Raw genomic sequence first — 23,006 nt, 5'->3', positions numbered from 1 at the left:
CCTCTTTTAATAATACAGATGAAGTCATTATTAGCACATTGCGAATAGCCAATAAAGCATAAGATATCCAACAGCCATTTTATGATAAGATAGGAACTAGTATTAAACCAAACATATAAGAAACATTTAATAGTGAAACACTTTTTCATCTAAAAATCTAGACATTTATGCTAAGCCTACATAAACTGTCCTTATCAACCTATAGAAGCTGTGAACTTACAAGAAGACAATCTTAAGAAAATTCTTTTCTTTTTAATAAAAATTAATATATTGTACAGCTCAATTTTGACGCTGTACAGTATAAACTTTTTTGTGACATTAATGAATATTTATTTTAGAAGTTGATAAATAACAATCTTAGTAGTTAAAGGTGTAATAATAATAAAAAAAAAATATGTATTTAATTAATCTAATACTTCAAGTATATATATATATATATATATATATCATAGATTTTCGTTTTAAATTTTTAATAAATAAATTTTAAATCTGTTATAAAGACTTCTTTTTAAAAAAAAAAAAACAAGACATTTATCACGATACTTTTTCAAGCAAAAGACTTATTATTTATTATGTGTTGACGTGTTGTGCTGTCGAAATAGAACAACCTCAAAATTTTTCTCATTTATATAATAGTATATTCTATGAACATTCAAACATTGTATAATGTTTTTTTACCAAATTCTCCGTGCCAGATGCAAGCCTGTTTTGATAAATTACCTATTTCTTAGTTTTAAATTTTGAGTTTTTTACTTAACTGACAGCAGAATAACCACGTTGTTATTAATACCTGTCACCTGTCTCTTGACTATTCTCAGAAAATTTCAAAGAAATCCTTTTTTTATGATCTATTCTTTTTAGTGTATTTTTTGCTAAAAGTACTATGTACCCATTTCCCACAGAGAATCTACTTCTATGAAAGTTGAATCATTGTTTAATAAAAGTAAAGTATTCTGGATGTTTACTTTGTCTTTGGTATTTACTCTGTTGGTTTAAGCTGTGTTTGGTTTTTTCCAATTAACTGTCTCTTTTTTAATTTTTTTAAAAACTATGTACTCAATATATTGAAATGGTTATTTAGTATTTAACGTTTTACATTCTATGAATTTAAATTTGAATTCATTCAAAACTATATCCAAATTATAAAGGTCTGTTAGAGGATTATAAAACATACAAATATATTTTTATAGGATCTTTTCGTTCACTTAAAAAGTTGTTATTGTTTGTATGTTATCCTATATTGTCATATATAACAATACGTATTTATGTATAATACATATACGTATATTTTATTGTTGTTTCTAAAATGAATTATAATATTTATAACCATTAAAAATTAATACGGTCTAACGTCTCATCCAATCAAATATATTCAAAACGATATTTCTATAGTAAACTCGACGCTATGTACAGAATATCAGGTAGGTGTTTGCTACGAAAATATTGTCGTTTAAAATCTGATAGTATTAGGTTAGGATTTGATTTTTGAACGCATTTTATGTATACAACTATTGACTGCTTTGCTTTAGTATACGTCAAGAGGTCTGTTGTTTTTACCTAACACAGTAGTAACTCGTTTGCATAGCAACTTTATTCTTATGCAGAGCCTACGAGGGAATTTATTCCTACATTGAAATTTTAACCTATGTATAGGTACCTATTAAGGATTTAATATTTGAATAATAGGGGATTAATCGTACTTATAGACACTTTCATCCAGAAATTATAGTTAATACGAGCGATTCGAAGAGGTTTGACGATTACCCAAACTATGGTATTTAAAGCAATTGATTTGAGAAGACGTGTCTAATATTACAAAACGATTATATAATAAAATAAATACGGATAATATATAAATTTAAATGGAGTGATCAAAAAATTAAAAATTATGAATGTTTAAAAAAATGAACTATTAATAATTTAATGAAAATACTACGGCTTACTAATAATATAACATATATTTCATAGAAAAAAGATTTAATAACGGATGCTTATAGAGCATATGCGAGAGTTGTTTTAAAATTTAAACCGTTATTACGATCAATAAATGTTAATTGTTACACAGCCACTGAAATAACTGTAATTATAATTTTGACTGAAAAAAAAACAAGAACTCAAAGGCTAAACATACAATTATTTAAGATAGATATGGTAAAAACTACAACTTCATTGGAATGAACATAAACTGTCAACAGACACCGTGATAGAATGTGGTAATGGATTTTGGTAAAGGTTCTTAGAATTATGCAGAACATAAAGGTTTCGCTAAATAACACAGCATAAATGTAACTTGTGAAGTATACAATGGCATTGTTGTGGCAGAACTTTAACGAAAATGTTACACCGAAAAAAATGTTACCATATAGCTTAGTCTTGTTTAGTTGTAACTTGTCTTATTGTACGTAGATAGAAGCAGACTTGGCAACTTTGGTAAATTATAAATCAATGATAAACCGTATTGGTTTTGTAAAATAATCTAAATAGAGCTATTGGCCAAAGATTTACACATACATAATTAATATTATTATGTTTGATAGGTATAACGTACTTGACGTTTGTACAACGTTTCAAAATTATTATTTAAAAATAAAATATTACTAATTATATATATTAAATAGACAAATATTAGAGGTATTAATGAGCATATATTAAGTTTTACATTGTCTCAAAAATAGGAAGATCAAAACTATAAAATTATATGTTACCTATGCAATAATATCGTACAGTTATAAATGCCAATTATTGCTATTGATACTTATATCGTAGTAGAAACAATTGTTGTGATGATTGATCATTATTATAATTTACTATGAATTTTAAATTTCATGAATAATTAAAAATATTATAATATTGAATTATATTTTATGATAAGCTATAATACATTATATACGAGTATAAATATAATATTAAACGTTATAAATCCTTTATATAACTATGATGTATATTGTTGGTTAGATTTGGTTGAATTAAAACCAATATATTAATTTTAATAATTAATATTGCGTATTAAATTTGAGTACCTAATTGAATAATTGAGTATAGATTTTTAATCTTTAGGTGGATAATAATAAATTAATAACTAATATTCTGTTAAACTAACTATTATATTTATTTTATAATAACAATAAGTCATACTAAGATGTATTTTTTATATATATTTATAGTACCTTAAAGCATGATCTCTCAGCTGTCTGCTGTGTTTCAGGTCCTCTAGATCAACTCCTTTGAATGGCATAAAGGATTGTTGAACATCTGGATGTGTTTCAAAGAGGCTGAAAATATAATAATGTATAAAATGTACTTAATATCATTATTCATTGGTAGTACTTAATAAAATACGATAAAAATAATTGTACTTAAACATTTATAAAATTGTCATGCTACTCGTATTACATGAAACAATCGTTTAAACTAGATGTCAACTATTAACAATAATCTAATAAACCATAAGTATTTATGAAATGACTTAACAATATTAAAATCCTGAGCTGAGTGTTGAATGAAGTGGTTTTTTAATAATTGGGGTTTCTTAGGTTTCTCGGAGTAAATTGAATTTAGTTAATAAGTTTGGTAATCATAAGTAATAAAATCCTACTATTTTTTTTAAAAAAAATGAAAAATAAACACGGTCTGATATTTTGAGTCTAGAATAATTCTAGATACTATTAATACTGTTCTTAAATGTTTGTTAACAAACGTAGTATGCTACTTGATATTTTCCTCTACAGCATAGAAAAAACATTAAATATTAAATTATATTGTACAATATATAAAAATATTTTTCAAATTATGATTAAAAAACAATGTATTGACGATATGCAATGCTAACGAAATTATATAAATGATCTGTTACTAGGGGCAAGCTTATCTAATTACGAAAAAAAAGATTGTGTTCTGATTTTGTTATCTATTTTTTTTTTTTTTGGTTGTTATGGCAACGTAATCATATTATTCATTAGTTGTTATAGGAGCCAGCGACCTACGTACCATAATATTATAACATTAATTGTGTCTATATTATTGTTTGGTTGTCATAGCAACTGTTACGTGAAATCGGTAAGCAAAAACAATTTTATATTTAAAAAAACCGGGGAAGTCGCTTTGTTGTATAGAAAATGTCAACCGTATCTCTTCAATGAGCAAGGCAATGTCGTGGAAGTGTTAAATTCGAATTTAATGAAAAATTATTTCATAATATTAAAATACGATTTTGAACGGTCTTTTAGTCTAGTCTTTTAAGAATAATACATTTTTACTAATTTTGGTTAAAAATAAATAGTATACAATAATGTTATAATATAATAATAGTTCTTCCGAGGCATAAAGCCGATACTTAAAATATTTTCTTTCGGGTAGCTCTACAAAAAAAGTCGGTAATGCTCAAATTGGGTAAGCGCGTGGTCCATCTTATCATCGGCCATCAAACTTTAAAAAACACCAGCAATAATACATTATTGCTGAGAGGTCATCATCTTTCTGATGTAATTTTCAAAACTCTATACTTATATCAAATAGCATTATATACCAAATAAAATAAACATCATATCAGTAAGTTGCGTATTTTTTTTCTATTAGCCTTTAAAAACTTCACTGTCTGTTTTGTTGCACTTTGTATATTATATATATATATATTACGTAAGAAGTTTAATTTTCAATGAAATTGGTTATTGAAGTGAAATTCGAGAATTTTTTATCGATGCTCTTAGTCGTTTCGTTGTAATTGAAACTTTTTTATACAAAATAAAATGTATCAAATATTTAGATTAATTTTAAGCTATTATTTTACGATACAAACTGCAAAGTACATACAACAGTACTTGTATGCTATATAAAATGTTATATTTGTTATAATATCGTTGTAATTACTAATATATGCGATGTTTTTGGCATAAAATAGTTCATCATACCGTATTGCTTATTACCAGCAGATATATAGCAACGGAAATAAATTAGGCGTATGATAATATATAATTAGACGCTAAATAGAGGTTGACACCGTCACTGTTCAGAATCATAGGTTCGTATGCAATGATTTATCAGTTCGAATTAAACGCATCTATAATTATCGAGTAGGTCAATGCAATATTTACCTACATATCCAATGAATGGGTACACTCAACGTTTACTGTACAGCAGATCATCGAGCGACTTCTTTTAAAGGAGTAAATCGACGACTCCGTGTTTCGTACATAATATTATTATTATCGTATACAAAACAATTCAAGCGAGTTATATGATATGAATAATGAATTCATATACATGTTGTGAACTAATTATCCGTTACAGTAGCGATCAACCGATATACAAACGCAAAGTCTTTTACAGAAAATTAACAATGAAAATATAATGTTCCTATAAATTTTGCGCGTCCTTCTTGCCTTACTTTAAATCTTGTGATTATTTTTTGATGATAAATGGTTGTCATTTAATATATTTTGGAACAACTTTTATACAATTTATGTGATGAAAGATGAATTATGATATCCACTGATAATGTCTACTCGCAACACTATTGTTATTTTGTGTTTCCGTGAAACTATTTTTAACAGATATCAATCATTTGTTAATTTATATTTTTTTAGATGATGAAGATTAAACCAAAAGAGAAAAATGGACACAACACTATTGTTATTATTTGTACTTTATAACACGTATTTGCCTGAACGATACAAGGTATATATTGTTGTATTCAAATAGGTATGGTAGGTATATTATTATAGACAAAAACACGCAAAATACATTTCAAAGTATTGATAATAAAATTAATTTTTATCTTGATTACATTTCCAGTCGTTGAGTTTGAAGTTAAATCAGCGAGTCAACTTTTTATACAATTATTTTTTAAGCGAACCGCTCGCATAATATAATGTAATCTTCGATATTGAATAATAGCAAATACATGGTAGATACGAAAAATTGTCGCTGCGACACCTAACCATGCGTTTTAAGTCTATATAATAATATTATGCGTGTTGAAAATAATCTTTTGTGTGTTTGAATTTACTCTTCCCCTCTACAGTCATGACGATGACGTTAAAATTAATTTTCAACCAATTTTTTTTTAATCAGTATTTTCAGATATTTGTCAATTACAGTGACAGCTTATAAGTTTTTATTTTCGACGAGTGTTCAACAAATAAAAAAAATTGTGTTCTTTGTTAATTGCGTATATTATTGTTTAGTATATTTACTACACACTAATGATTAAATTTTCATAAAAAATCGTAATTCTTCTATCAAAACTAAACAGATAGAATGTTTTAATCAATATTATTGAATTATTATTATTATTTTTTTATGTGGGTTAATATCAAATACTGGATTTGTATTTCATTGATATTGGCTTATGAATATCTGCTTTAAAGTATTGAATGTATTATCGGTTTCATATCAGAAACTAATTTTATTATAGGCTTATTTTGGATATTGGAAAAAATAGTATTGGTTCACAAATACTTAGTTTATCGCTTAATAAGTTTTTACCGATCTTAAAAACTTTGAACATAATATTTTTATAGCTGGTGAACTAAATATACTTTTTAATGTTAAATAAACTTGAATATTACCAAATTAAAATGTACTGACCAATATTCTATACAGATCATCATAAAATGTTATGCACAAAACATTGTGTCACTACTCACTACATAAAAATGTAAATGTCATATAATTTCTTAATACTATAATATGAGAGGGGGTAATCTATCATATAGTATACTTGAAAATATAGAATTTTAACTGTCTAAAAACTTTAAAATTTAAAATACGTTAAAATGAGTATTGCATATATTTTGGAAGTATTAATGATACTTTAAATTTTAAAATGATAAACGTATGTACTATTTCCATTTACAGCTCAAGTGAAAATTTTATTATTGTAAGTAATTTTCAGGAATATACTGAGAATAATTTCTGTATTTGATACATTTTTTTATAAAAATACTAAAAAGTTATACTTAATTATATGATTAAAAATAAAATAAAAACTATAAATACCTATTGTATCGTGTAATAAAATATGTATCCCTTAAAAAAAAAAATGCAAGTGCTTTGTGTCGATTACTATCTTTTCGGGGTTTAGATAATGTAAGTCAGTACTTAGGATATAATAATCCGAACCACCTATTATGCATTATGATAATTAATCAGAAGTACCTATCATCGATTTTTCTAATAAAACGTATTGTGTACGTGGTTTAATGGTGGATAAATACAAAGTTTAAAACAATAGTGATAGTACAAAACTCATTCAGCATTCAAAGGATATCATATTATTTGACATTTCATCTATTATTTTAAACATTTAAACACCTAAGAATAATAAAAAAATTTTGGTATTTAGAACCAAAAGTTATTGATTAATTTATCAAGTCAAATAATATATTCTTTAAAATATTTATTTCGGAATATTACTATCCAAACAAGAACGATCGGTCGTCTAAACTTTATAAATTCGCACGTGGTCTCTATACTCCGACCGCTCCTTATTATTACGCGCACGCCACACAAACCACAGCACCATACCCCATCGCCCGAGAAACCCAATTTAAAGGTCGAGCGAAGCGCGGGGAAATGTCGTATGCAAACAGCTCGACGGTAGACTGCCGTCGTGTTATTTAGTTTCACATGCTAATATGTAGGTACATCGTATTGGCATTTAGCATTCACGATCATATCCGCCGACTATTGAGGTGTTGCGGTTCTCAAGAATTCTATGACCCATTCCACGGAGTACGTAAATAGATAAAACAATAGTTAATACAGTGAAACCTCTCTAAACGGACACCTCTAAATTACGGACGCTTTTTACCGTAAATATTATTCAAGTGTATTTTATTACAATGTGTATTTTGCACATTATTGTACTATTATGTTTTATCTCATCCGTTGTGTAAAATACTAAAACCACTGTATTATTTAGTAACTTTTTTGTTTTAATAATAATACAAAATTATTATAAGACGTATATTCGTATACATGACGTATACATTGAAATAATATTAAATATACATGCGTGTATTATTATTTTATATTTATATCCTCTTTCATCCAAATAGCGGATACAATTTCGGTGACTGAGAGTGTCCGGTAATTAGAAATTCCACTGTATTATATATTTACATACGCTTATATTATAACAAATTTTAATATTTACTACGAGAGTGTATTTTAGATATTTTGATAACATATTGTTAATGTGTGTGGTGTAAAATATACACCAACAGGCAACAGCTTATATTATTGCTAACAATTTTATCATGGCAACAATATTAAGAAAAAAGTCGAGACTTCGAGATATTAATTTAAATGTAATTTATTTAACAATAAGTTAAAATATATTTAAAAAAAAAGGTTTTTATTTTACCTATAAGTATTTAATAGATTTCAAGTATCTCATGAAATTATGAAAACTCGGGTGGCGTCCATGCTCACTCTCGACCAAGACCCCGATCTCAGTGGTGAATTACGTTCTCTGGGGAAACATTTTACCCTCCTATCTCTACAATTGAAAATTTAAATTAAACGTCCATCAACTACTGATCCATTTTTAATACATGAAATAATGAATATACATTTTGTAAACACAAAACAATAATACTTTTAAAATAATTCAAATATTTAATGACTACAAACATTATTATTTATTTGTAAATCATTATCCGGTCTCGTTTAAAATCTCAGTGTCTGTTTGGTGTGATTGATAAAACGTGTATAAATCACCCATCTGAACGACCAGAGCGCGTTTTGTGTTCAGAGACACGCAGTACGTCATAAAAACCCGCGTTAACCGTTAATTTATCATAAATTATTATTCATAAATATAATCAACTAGTGGTTCAAACTGGATTTTTTTTATGCATATAAAAATAACATTTGAAACACTCGATTAAAATGTACTTACGTACAAGTATAACATTATAAAAGATATTAACTATGAATGTAAACCATAAAAATAGAAAACTTTTTTATTTTTAATGTTATGCTGATTACAGATTAAGTGATTGTCGAAAAGAGTATTATTTTCAAAAATACTTACATTTACCTCAAAAAAAAAAACGACTGTTTGGTGATGAAAAAAATGACATTCTAAACAAGTACAGTTATTTCAATAGTTTTCATGGGTCTATATAAGAATCAAAGTTAGGATTAAATAGGCAATATAATATTGCGGAAACCAGAAGGAACAATATATAATTATACTGTAGCCGTTCATTGGTTTCATTTTTTTCTTCCTTTAAAACCATAGTCGACTGTGTACAAAATGAATTTATTATCCTGGCGAGGTTTATTATTAAAAAGGGATAGATTCACGTTCACGGGAAAGGTAATGGAATAACCCTCTAATAGTGTCCAGTGAAGTAATAATGGAGACCCGTGGAAGTCATGTACCTAAGACGAGGGTTTTATTGGCCAAAATGTCGGCGGTAATTATACTGCTGGTTTTCTTGGTTAGCAATAGGTGGCGGTGGTGGACGGGTGTCGGGTACATAGTGCCTATATAATGGGCAAGACGACGAGGTGGTGAGTAGAATCCCGTTATAAATTATTCAATGGCATATTCATAAAAGTGCGTAAAAACAAACAAACCCTTGCAAGACCCTAATGAGTTCTTTTCGTCGGTCTCTCGGGTTGACAGTTCTGCAACCTTTACATTGGCTACATTATTCTTCTCGTCAGTCTCATCTATATTCATTGGAAAATAAAACCATCTATTGCGCTATAAAATACGTTTAGAGGGAAGGGAATTTTCGTTTATTATATTTTTTGCAACCTTTATTTTTAAGTGTACTTTTTAAATTTGTATTTTATTTTTAATCTGTTTTACCTTTAGTCATGACTTTATTTAAAACGGTGCCTAGGGGTAAAAAATGTGATTACCGGATGGAGAACTATATAAAACAAGATTTTGGCATAGAAATGTTTTGTTTGCCAAACGGATAAGCACGTCGTGTATCGGTGTCAACCGCTTTCAAACGTGATAATAAATATTATAAATATGTAAGCGTTCAACTGAAAACATTATAAAAATGTTGTATAAGTTAAAGTTCATAGTCACCGTGAGGTCATTATCATTTAGTGTAATATGCAATAAAAACTAAATTGTACAGTTATTATTATTATTTTTTAAATCATATCAATGTATTTCGTCATTTTCATGAACACATGTTTAAATTATATTTTTTTTATATATACATTTACTATTGATATATTATATTAATTTTTTTACTTTTACGATCGACTGAATACTAGTGCGTATACATTTTAAATTTTTTTTTTTTTGACAACATCATCAAAATTAAATACCATATGCCCAGATAAGAAGTAGCTATGTTGAGACAATTGTATGTACATATATAAGTAATTTTGTTTATAAATATGTTTTTGAATATCTTACTAAGCAATGAGTGTTTAATTTATCAAATATCATATTAAAATAATTATATATATATATTTTATAACTCTTCGTACTATTTATTATTTACACCAATTGATAGTGATCGATAAAACATATTGTTCCAATTCGTCAAATGGCATTTTTGATCGATATTTCTTTGAATCAAAATATATTCCATGCAGGTAAGTCTAGTACCTATGTCCTATATACGTGATTTATTTATACAAATTGGAAACCTTTGACTAACATACATATAAAGTAGACTTTTACTATGTCAAATTTTTCTATCTCGATTTTTCGTTATTTCGAATTCTCGAATTACATTGAAATCCCCCTGAAACTACCATTACACTTAATATAATAGTGATTTGATCTCGATAACTCGAAATAAAATTAGTCGTTTTTCGTTATCTCGAATACACAAATAATGTTTTTATTACGGTAAGAACAAAATATTAAGAAGTACCTATATTTAGTATACTGAAGTATAGTGATTGTGATTTCACGTGTTTGTAACTAATATATTTTGTACTCCTTCATATAAAATATAGTGACATGGACAATACGCAGAAATTAAATGTGCTTAAAATTATTAATTTTTATATTCTTTCAAAAACAAAAGTAATATTAAACAAACTTTAATGATAGATTAAAAAAAAAAATTATTTATTCATTATTTTAGTTTATTGACATGCATGTAGTATTAGTACTTTAAGCATTCAAATTATTTACCAATTTTTTCAATTTTTTTTAAAATTTTTATAAAACTTGATACCTCGAAGGTTTTGATATCTTGAACTTTTTCCTGTTCCCCTTGAGATTCGACATAACAAAAATCTACTGTACTTAAGGTTTATATATTTTAATGAATTATTTATCATTATATTTACTGTAAATCGATTATTTAAATAAAATATATCGTTAAAAAAAATTAAATATGTAACAATTGTTTATAATATTTACAATCAAGAACCATAGGCGTTCGCAGACTTCAATTTCCGGTCGAACCTGTAACAATTAATGTCCCAATATTTGGACAGAGCCCCAAATTTTTTTTTTAAACATATTAATATACATTTCAATAGTAAATTAAAAACTGTGTAAATAGAATCAAGTTGTATGTGCACACAATATTAATATGATAATTTAGTAATTACTAGACATACATTTTTGAAGTTAGAAATAAAATTATATAAATACAATTATGTATGTTGTATAAAAAGAAAAAACACAATACCCAAAATTTAAAAAAACTTGGTTTAATGAACAAAAACTGTATTTACGTAATATTATATTATATAAACTTAATTATGTAATAATTTTAATTGAAGAATAATAAATATATTTTTCTATTTCCCATAATTTTAAATTTATCAATGACCATGTTTTTCCACGAGCCTGCTAGTGCAGATCCGCTTATCTTAATATTAAATAAACACGATGTATACACAAATAAAATTATATATTTATGTATAACCAAACTATTAATGTCCATAGCCGTGGTATATACCTACTACATATTATTTTGTGCACAATATTTTTGTTATAAATGAATAAATTAATACATTTTTCTTTGTAGTAGTACACAAATATTTTAAATTTTATTTCACTACTACAAAAAATAATATTTTCATGATCTTAAATATATTGAGATAATTAAATTTATACCTACACAAATTCGAAATATTATTATAACCCTAAAAAGGATTTTGGTCTAGCTCGACCAGCTCGTCAAGTGCGCACGCCTGTGTCAAGAACCGTTATAAGAAATCGACTAAGGACGTGATTGTGTTTATTTGGGTAATTACGCGTTAATTATTATTTATTAGTATTAAAGTATTAACTGCGTTAAAGTTAATTGTAAAAAATACCTATATTCTTCTTATTTTATTGGAAAGTTTTATTATTACACTTATAAAAATAAATATCTGGTTATGACGGGTGTTAGCCTGATATTTGAGAAATAATAAATAAATGCTTCACAGGTTAATCAGTTATTTATATATAAAATATAAATAAATTATTACTCTTTTAAAAATATTTTTTTTTCCTTTTATTTTTTTATTATTGTTTATACATTTATTTGAATTTGTTTTTACAAATTAATAACAATACGACTTAAAAAAATAGGCAAGAATGTACACCTCTTAGAATTTAATTAGTAAAAACTAAGTATGTAAGTAGGTTCTTTAGAAATAGTAGCTATGTTTTTAATATTAGTACTACATAATTGCTGAACGACATCCACCTGGACATTATGTACGCATTAATCCATAAATCAATACATACATTACTTGGTCCGACTACCGAATGACATTACTCGTCAGATGATATCAGTCTCGTTTCACACATAAATTCGTTGATCGAGGACTTGATTTACAAAAAAAAAAAAAAAATCATAGATTTAATATTCACACGATAACAAATTACCTATTTTACATTTATAAATTCATTATAATGACGTACAATATAGCCATTAATTACGATTTACAAAATACACAGACAATAATAATAGATCATTATGTGGACAGCAGTAAAAAATAATATTAGAAATACTCGACGTACTTGATTACATTATGTACACGATATGAGATCTATAGAATAGCGCGCAGTCATCACCGCGACGCACGACGTGTCGGGCACGTACGTATAACACCGAGAAAGCGATATGGTGCCGGGAAATATTCACTATAGCACGTGTCACTAATGGCGAACGCCGTTCACCAGAATCCGATTTTTTCCGCCCAAAGCAACGGCGGTGGTGGGCCCCAATACAATAAAGTTTTCGAAGACGTTTCGATTTTATCGGCCGAACTGAAATCCGTGACACTTAGACGTAATATTGGTCTATAAAACTATGCGGAAAAGGTATATATTGTACGGTTCATATATACATACGACTTTAAAACCATCAAATCGAACATGCACCGGATGCGCAGACCTTAAACGTATCGCGACGATATTAAGCCGAAACACTATTATATAGGTACGCGGTACAGTGTATGATATACATAATATAACATATAGTATAGGTATACCTAGAGATAGACGGGATCAACGAAAATCATTACAATAAAATAGTACAGTTACCGCGTTTAGGTTGTATATACGTATATACGTTCGTACGAATAAAAACGACAACAATAATGATACTTTGCGTATATTATTATTATCGTCATCATTATTATGGTCAATATAACAGAAATATATTATTATAGTCACGATAACTGTGTATTATATATAGATATGATGACGATCGACTGAAAAACATACTGTCTGTATTCGAATTAAGTACCTACAATATCGGGAAAACAAATTGTACCGTTACACGGGATTTGGGTTGAGAAAATAGTTTCGGAGCCTGAAAATTGTAAATAGATCGGCGCTCGGTCGTTACCCATTATCCTCTCGATGCACACAATTTTCAACATTCGATCCGTCAAACGAAAGCTTTTGAATTTGATTTCAGCTCACGACATTAGGTATGTCATTGTTTACTTAAATCGTTTGTTGGGAAACTAGCTGTATTAGATAATAGTGATTTAGTGGCTAACTATAATATAATACGCTTAAATTTATTAATTTCTAATAAACTAAAACATTGAATTAGTGTTTACCTACACGTGGATTACAAGAAACTGAAGAAGCAGTACGAGAATAATCATAAACATAATTACATTATATAATACATAAAATTTATCAACACGATGCTCTTTACGATTGGTTTTTCACTTACTGCATTTAATTTTTAACTAAAAATCATCTACCACACAAACAAATAACCATTATTATAATTTATTAATTATATTAGGATACTTTACCATGATACTAGCATGCGGTACATAATCCTCGCGTCAGAAATTTTAATTAGCATGCGTGTATAGTCGCGATATAAGTATCCATAATCGCGTATGAGGTTTTTTTGTTTTCCTGTTCCTTTATCATTAACTTAAAAAGAAGAATAAAATGGTTTAAAAAAAAGATAAAAATTAATTGACTAAAAGTAACTCTTGAATTCCCGGTGAGTTGATCTGACAGTTACAATTAATATTATTACTCTTAACTGTTCCATAATACAGTGCTATTGTAGTCTTGAAAAATAAATTATAAAAATATTAAGGTTATATATATATATATATATATATATATATATGTGTGTGAGTATAATGTACATAATAATATATACCTACATTTAGAGTGTGCCGTATGCTATATAGTAAAAATATCAATGTGGATTTTTAGTGCTGTTAAAAAATATAACATTGAAGTTTATGTTCAAATATTATTTCTATAGTGTGTTTTTTTTTTATCTCAGTTATGTGTATGTAATCAGTTTCTTGGATAGAATATGTGTTCTAAAGGCTGTATTACATACATCCTTTGACAATATTTTACACAGATTTTACCAGCGGTCAAAAAAGTTCTATAACATTTTTTAAAAGTTCTATTGAAACAGTAATAATAAGTTTTTTTAACATTTCTTTTTTTTTTAAAAGAATAAAAATAACTAAAATATAAAAATTTTCAAAGAAAAAAATGAATGCAATTACCTAAAAATAAATGTTCTTAAGAAAAATATAAGATATAAATAAAAATTTTCAAGAAACCAATAAATAACTTAATAATATAAGTTTAAAATTTAATCGTATAGAATTAAATTACAAATTCTAACTTTGTAGGAATATATATTATAATTATATAATATATTTACTTTCTATAGTGCGATAAAAGTTACGAAAAACTACGAAATTCCCTGGATTACAAAAGTTATAAATACAAACAGTATTTATTTTTATTATTTTATAGCGCGTATAATGGATCGTATATTGGATTCTAAAACATTGAACATAGTTCAATCAATGTCAATACATAAATTACATTGATGACATCTAAATTTAAAAATTTAATTAAGATATAATAACATTTCACTATATACTATGAATACTACTATAGCATAATAATTAATATTTAATAAGAAGCATAAAAGCATTCGTGGGTCCGAAGGTGAAATTTCGATCAACACACTATGATTTGTCGTATGTATGCTAAAATGGATAAGACATGAATTTTAGAATTTTGATTACAAAAGTTCTATTATAATACACAACATTAATTTATATTTTGAAAATTCATAAAATAAAAATATAAAAATAACAATAATAAAAACCAGATATTTCAATATAAAAAAAAAAAAAAAAATGTTAAATATTAGTATTTTTAGGTTAACAGTTAAATTGTGTCATTGTATTTTCACCTTCAAAACGACGTATTTAAAATTACATGGTCGGTAATGTTTTTTTTGTCAAAAATCAAAATTATTTCGTTGTTGACAAATCTATTTTTGTACTGTTGCGTTATTCAGAAAGTACACAAACATAGGAACTAAACATATTGACCGATAATTAATTTTAAAATTATTAGACAGGTGATCTAGAACTATAAAAATATACAAATACGGCATATTAATATTGTATTATTTATTTTTTTCTTTTATAAGACGTACAATTTTGTCTTGATATTAATTCCGTGTACACAGATCTAATGGTAGTAGTTTACTCCTGTAATAATATATCAGTAATTTAATCAAAACCATCCCTACGTCAAATTCGTGCATTAGTTTTGTTGATATTGGTAGTAGTTTGAATGGCACGTATCTACCTAAATAATATTATTTTGTATTTGAATATAACACAATAATTGTGATATATCATAGAAAGTTAATCATTTTACTGAATATAACACTTTCTGAATAACGCCAACCGTACAAAAATAGATTTTGATTTTTGACAAAAAAAAAACATTACCGACCATGTAATTTTAAAACACCATTATATAATATCACTTGTAAGTTATTACTTAATTTTTTTAATGAAAGTGGTTATGTAAAATACAATTATATCATATTATATCATACATGAAACATGAATAATAATTCTTTTTAAAATGATCCTAAGAGTGGTGTTACAATAGGCAATTTTTAGAATCGTAACATCGTCGAACATAAGTAGAATCCAATGAAATTTCAAAAAATAAAATAGTTACCTAATTTATATTTTTATGCTTGCGAATTAGAATAAAATAAATAACCCTTGACAATAATATCTGTATAATATACGTATTCATAAATGGATAAACGTGTGAAAACGTGTACTTATCTACTGTTTTATAATACTGTTATGGTTATGATATAAGTTAATAATAACACAACGACGTCATCGCCATGAGGTTGGATATTTATTTAAAAGGATTTCTGTGCTTTTAAATTTATAGCCGTTAGTTAGCAAAGAGACGTATGCGATGACAAATCGCTTTTTTGGCCAGGTCATAAAAAATATAACTTAGGATTTTACACCTTATAGCGCTTACCGGGGTAGTGTTAACCGTGAGTCAATTTACACGAGCGCCGATAACGACGATAAGATTATCGTTTCGGCCAACGGCAAAAACAACAACAGTATGTATAGACGTATTATAGCTAGCAAAAAATATCAATAAAGTCGACTGTTTATTTTGTTAACATAGAAAGGAGAAGAAAAAATGAAGAGGATTTCTTAAACGGGAGAGACTTTTAAAAAATGCGAAGAAAACACAAAATATGTGCACGCATTTACGCACGCGCATGCATTACTTAATACGAATGAGCTCTGTTCCGGTTCATTATTCATCGATAACACAAATGTATTTTTCGATAAACTGCCGCATCCAGCAATCAGATTCTTGCGTAGTAATGGGTTTTTTTTTAATTTTGTTTTTTTTTTTTATTGACTTGGTCTGGTCTGGTAAACGCCAACAATTTCCACAGATAAACGACGAATTCAACTTGGAAAATTTACGGTAATGGTTTCTTTCTGGCCGTTATATAAATCTATCCTTGTTTGGTCTGCACACAGGTTAACTGCCCTTCGGAGAATTAAGGTGTCAACGTGTATTTTATTTATTTATGAAAAATAAACGGCACGGAGACTGCAGGTCTGATGTATGAGTATATATCATGCATGATACACATAATACTATAATAAATCAGCATTAAATATATTTTAATAATTTATCGCGCAAAACCACGGCACTAGCACGCATTCTATTTGTTGTTAAAGTTTTATTTAATTTCCATTATACGTATATATGTATAAATATTTTTAATGAAAAAAGAAGATTGTTGAGACGACGTATTCTTTTGACGAGAATGGCAAAAACGAACGATGATCGGTTCCGTTAAATGTAATACAACAAAATCCACGTCGCACAATTCCCGGTACGCTATAACGTACTGTTTAAATATACGTAACAATATTATACACTGTTATATGTAGTGAATAATACGTTGAACTCTCAATCCTCATTATAAATTAGGTATGTTTGCGATCCGCTGTACCCTACTTACCATATTCAGTCTGAATAATATCTAACAGTTGTCGTGGATCACGTCTCTTTTCACAGCGCATAAGAATAAAAGCTGGGCGTCGGTGATGGGTTAGAGTTTTAGATAAGGAGGGGGGGGGGTGAATGTTGAAGTGGATCGCGGAAAAACGAACACGCCGAGTATTGAAATGTCTATAGCATATTGTTATTAAACGTAAAATGAAGTCGAGAGGGGTAGTGTGATTATAATGATATTAGGTAAAACTCAAGTGATTTATTGAAAAAAAATCTAACGTTACGAGGGTTGTGTCCGAACACTCTATAAACACTTACCTATACGCTCGCGCGATAATATAAACAGTGTCATAACAGTGCTCGTATCATAATAATTTACTGCGGCCGTGCGTGTTACAATCGTTGCGAAAACCGTGCAGCACGAACGTTTTTTTTTTTTTTTTTTGAAATAAGGTTAAAGAGACAATTTATAATGCATAACAGTTTTAAACGAACGGGATGAAAACATTTCAAATAAATTATTTTTGGTTTTTTTTTTCTCGCTTGAATGACAAGTGACAACAATAATACAGGAAATATAAAGGTTGGATTTTTTTTTTGCTCTATATGATATACGATACGTATAATATGTAGGTATGTATATAATAAATTGTATCATTAATAAAAGTTCGGTATATTTGTGAAATTGTCAATATTCGTTTCAATCCCATTGTTTTTTTTTTTTTTACTTTTTATACCACATGCATGTTTAAATTAATTGTTCGATTTTGACTATTATAACGATTTTAAGCCGGCACGTGTTTAAAAATACGTTTAATATTACAATTAAAATACGATTGGCATATTGTAAAATAATAATAAAAATAAAAATCACGATTATTAGTTTTATACAGTTTTTAAAACGTTTATGAAACAAATATTGTTATCTAAAATTTATTCACAAGTTATATACTATTAAGTCACTTTATATTAGGTACAATTTTTAGTTAAGCTTTTAGTGCTTTTGCCATATAATTAGTTATACGTTTTCATAACTCAAAATTGTATTAGCTAATTATATTAAGGCAGTATTAACTTTAGAATTTTAAACAGTGAACTACATAATTAGTCGTAATACAAACCGAATATTCGATCGTATATATAATATTTATGTATACATTTTGTTACTATAGATGACTGGAATAATGAAAATTTATTTATATGTCATTTAATATAAAATATCCTTCCTGTTCTATTCGAATAAGAACTAGGATATATTGTATCTTATCCGGATGGTCCTTTAACTTCCTGTTGTAAATTATACATTTATAACTATAATTAAATCTGTATTATATGTACCACTCAGACATGCGAGTAGTAATAACGTAGTTGTTTATTGTCTAAATACATTGTTCTAAATAACGCCCTGTGCAACGTTGAAATTTGGTATGGTTTTATTATTTTTAGATTCTTTGCAAGGAAGTTAAACTATCGGATTTACACCAGAGTCTTTGATTTTATTGTTTTCGAATTTGTTTTTTTACGTAATTGAAATTTAGTATTTATATTTCGGTAGAAAGAGCGCTTAAAATGTGGCATTTAGCTCTTGTTACTAGCTATTGGAAATTAAATATAAACGGATGACGACACTTTAAAAATACTATACCGAGAATTTCTCAGTTGTTTTAAAAAGAATTGCGATAACCTTAATAATTATTTCGGATAACGTGTTTTCGACTTTCGTCATTTCCTTTGTTGTTATAGAGTACAAGCAACAGCGTTAATAGTATATCGTCCCATTCCAGTCTTATTCTGTAGTAATATAACGAGGACTTCACCTCAATTGCACTGTGCCTTTAGATAAAAGCCATTCAGTATATAACACTTTAATGATTCTGAATAGCAATTAAATAATCGACTTTATTGGTATGTTGGTTGACTTCGAAGTGTTTTAATTTAAATCCATTAAGAAAAACACTTACGTAATATGTAGGTAATACGGTGTGATGTGTATCAAAATAATACGTAATAAATTAAATTTTCAATTTTAAATTTAATCAATGTAAGTAATTAGCATTTAGCAGAAAAATTCATTACCTTTTTAACTATATTTTATCGTATATTGGTATGAAAAAATTAATTTTTAATACTTGAAATATTTTATTTATTTATTGATGATACGATTTCAGATTTATTCAATCGTATTTCCAATGGTTAACTTAATATCGTAAATCTGTTTTAAAATATTTTTTACAACCTAGAAATTCTCGAATTTTTTTACTATTGCTTTCTACTGTATAATTAATATAAAACCATAAAAAAAAGTAATATCCTTACAATTCTATTTTATGTATTATTATTATTGTAGAAAAGCTTCTAGCTTTAAGGTCCACATAAATATTAAAAAATAAAATAGACAGATAAACCTATTTACGTTTGGTGGAAATCTAAAGTTCTGAAGTAGCAGCTGGTCATTATTTATTACGCCATTTAAATACAATTACCTGTTCTTCACGTAAATCCATCCATTTACTTAACTGTATAAGTTTAAATGCATATTTATATAGGTGCGCATTAGTTGTTGTGTTAGTAAACATTTTAAATGTATAATTATTATTCACTTATCAAGTACTGTTGGTATAACATTCGATGATTTTTAGAGGCTTCGTTTAAAATATGTAAATGTATTATAGTTTATGTACAGTAAAAATTTTATGATGGAATTGCTATGTTACAGGTGTACCATTTTGTTATTTTTATCCTATAAAACCAATAACGTATCATATAAATGGTGATAATATACATTTTTCTTTATCTTTTTATTTTTAGATTTAAATATTTTTTGTTGTTAGTCAGTTTTTGATGCTTTTTTTTACCTAGTTTCATGTTAAATCAAAAATAATTTTATAACGTAATGTGGAAACCTGTATAATGTGATGAGAGTAGAAATTAAACGATAAATCATAGATACTGGTTATAATCAATCTATAATAATAACTTAAAATAAAGAAGTAAAAAAAAAAAAAAAACAAACAAATGAGGATTTCCAAAAAACTGTTTATCCCATAAACGTAGCAAATTTTTAATCTTCTCAATGTTGCTTTATGTCAAAGTTAAACAACCCAGAAGTACCATGTATATTACTTTTAACTGTCGTAAGTTTCAATTTTAATCTAGGTATAGGCAAGTATGTGAAACTAGAAAAATTTAAGATACCTACGGTATTCACTAAATGTTTACTCATTCTATAGTACAGTTTGTGAGATTAAATATTATTTCTAGACGATAAACAAATTATCATTTCGAATTCATGGTTTTCTAACTTCAAAAAATAGTGAGATTTATATTTCAACATTTGTTAACACATACAAATTAAATGATTATGTGACTCCCCCCTCCTATTTAAAAATTATATTATTTAAGTGTATGGGAAATGGAGGCATTTTAAAATATGAGGATAACACATATGTTAGTTAGTCTTTTAAATGATATCATTAAGTAACTATAGAATAATACGATAAATTAATTAACTATATTATTTAACACTAATTAAGTATTCATTAATTTATATGTACATACCAATTTATAATTGCGACGAAGAGAAACACAATAGGAAGTTTACATAAATATATAATTTGGATATAAGGATAACATCATAACTGAATACATCGACTATATATTTTATAATTACTTTATAATTTTTTTATTACGTAATGCTTTTGAATTAGTAAAAAAATAGGGTTGGAATTTTTTTTTTGTTAAATGTTTTAAGTGTTGTAGATGCATTATTGATTCATTATAGGTTGTAGACAATTGTACATTTAATTGAGAAAAATGAGTATAATATATTAATGTGACATTATTAATAGGTTTAACGTTGTACAAAATTAACATAACTTATAATCATATCTCATAAGCGAAAACATTTAACTCAAATATGATATATGTAGTTCTAAATGTACGGGTAAATACATATTTATTGAATGTCACAATAGAATATTACACTCTTACTCTAATCAAACTTACATATATTACTGAAAGACAATATTGACCTTTAGATGTGGTAAAGAAGCGAAAATCATTAAATTTCTCAAGACGAATAAGATATTTCATAAATGTATAATGAAAGAACCATTCCCACTTTATATGTACATAATATAACTCTTATTGTGTCTCTTATACACAATGTAAATAACTTATACTTCAAGTGTAATATTTTTTTTCTTTTTATGTAAGTTTCGAAATTAAGTAAAGCACGGCCAACAAAGATAAAATCGAAAGCCAATAAGAATTAAAAAAAAAAGAAGTTAATTAAACAGAGAAAAAAACTGTAAAAACAAATCACTTAAATCAATCATTGAAATTGAATTTATTTATTTTTTCTAACGTTTGTATAGTGAATTTATACACCATTCACTAAAATAAACGACGATGATTAAATTGCGGTGTTTGGTCGCACACCATACATTTCACAATCAGATTATCACTGTATTATGAGAGAAGATTGTAATTTATGTCTACTCGTAAACTGCAGTGTTACGGCAAATAGCAATAATAGGATAGCGCAAAAACCAGGTGAGAAAATAAATTGTTTGGCTATAGGGGATATGGTTGGATTGTTTTTTTTTTGCGTGTTTACTGATATAAACAAAACAAAAATAAAAGTTTCAATTCAAAGGGTTGGTTGGGGTAGAGGACGTGACGGTTGTCTCATTCAATTTCCTTGTAAATGAATTACCTGCCTACCACGGTGACGAAACGAGGCGACACAGCTATCAATATTCAAAAACGTCCCAACCATTCGTTCTATATACATTCCCGTTTTACTGTTCACGCTTTACAAAAACCTAAAACCCCACGTCGTTACACTGTTGCAGTATAGCCGTTCCAAAAATACATTACACGCATTTCCACACGTGTATCCACAAAGCCACGGGTATTTTTCACGGTGAAAATATACTATATAATTGTATTTGTTTCGGGCTCATAATAAGTTTGTATTTTTTTTTAATTACTTAACGTTTATCTCATTATTTATGAAAGAATTGTGTACCTACCTATCGACTACGCCCGTACGAAAATTTGTTCGTATTGAACGAGTCGAGACGTATATGTCCATATACCAAATAATGAATTAGATATTATCTACAAGTCCTGTACCTATGTTGTTTTTAAGGAACTTAAATGTATGCACTAAAAATCAACCAAGTAATTATTCTGACTCGCTGTAAAAACATTGAATATATAAATATTCTTA

General features: G+C 27.1%; 1 protein-coding gene across 1 annotated transcript in view; it reads right to left on the bottom strand.

The window, feature by feature from the left end:
* Positions 1-23,006, bottom strand: part of LOC113549237 (neuroglobin-1-like) — a 90,744-nt gene that overhangs the window by 24,880 nt on the left and 42,858 nt on the right. The window contains exon 3 of the mRNA XM_026950445.1: positions 3,168-3,272. Coding sequence (XP_026806246.1) covers positions 3,168-3,272 — 105 coding nt within the window. The remainder of the gene's footprint in view (positions 1-3,167; positions 3,273-23,006) is intronic.

This window comes from Rhopalosiphum maidis, chromosome 1 (genome assembly GCF_003676215.2).
Source record: "Rhopalosiphum maidis isolate BTI-1 chromosome 1, ASM367621v3, whole genome shotgun sequence".
NCBI lineage: Eukaryota > Metazoa > Arthropoda > Insecta > Hemiptera > Aphididae > Rhopalosiphum > Rhopalosiphum maidis.
This window is presented reverse-complemented; position numbering and strand designations above follow the sequence as displayed.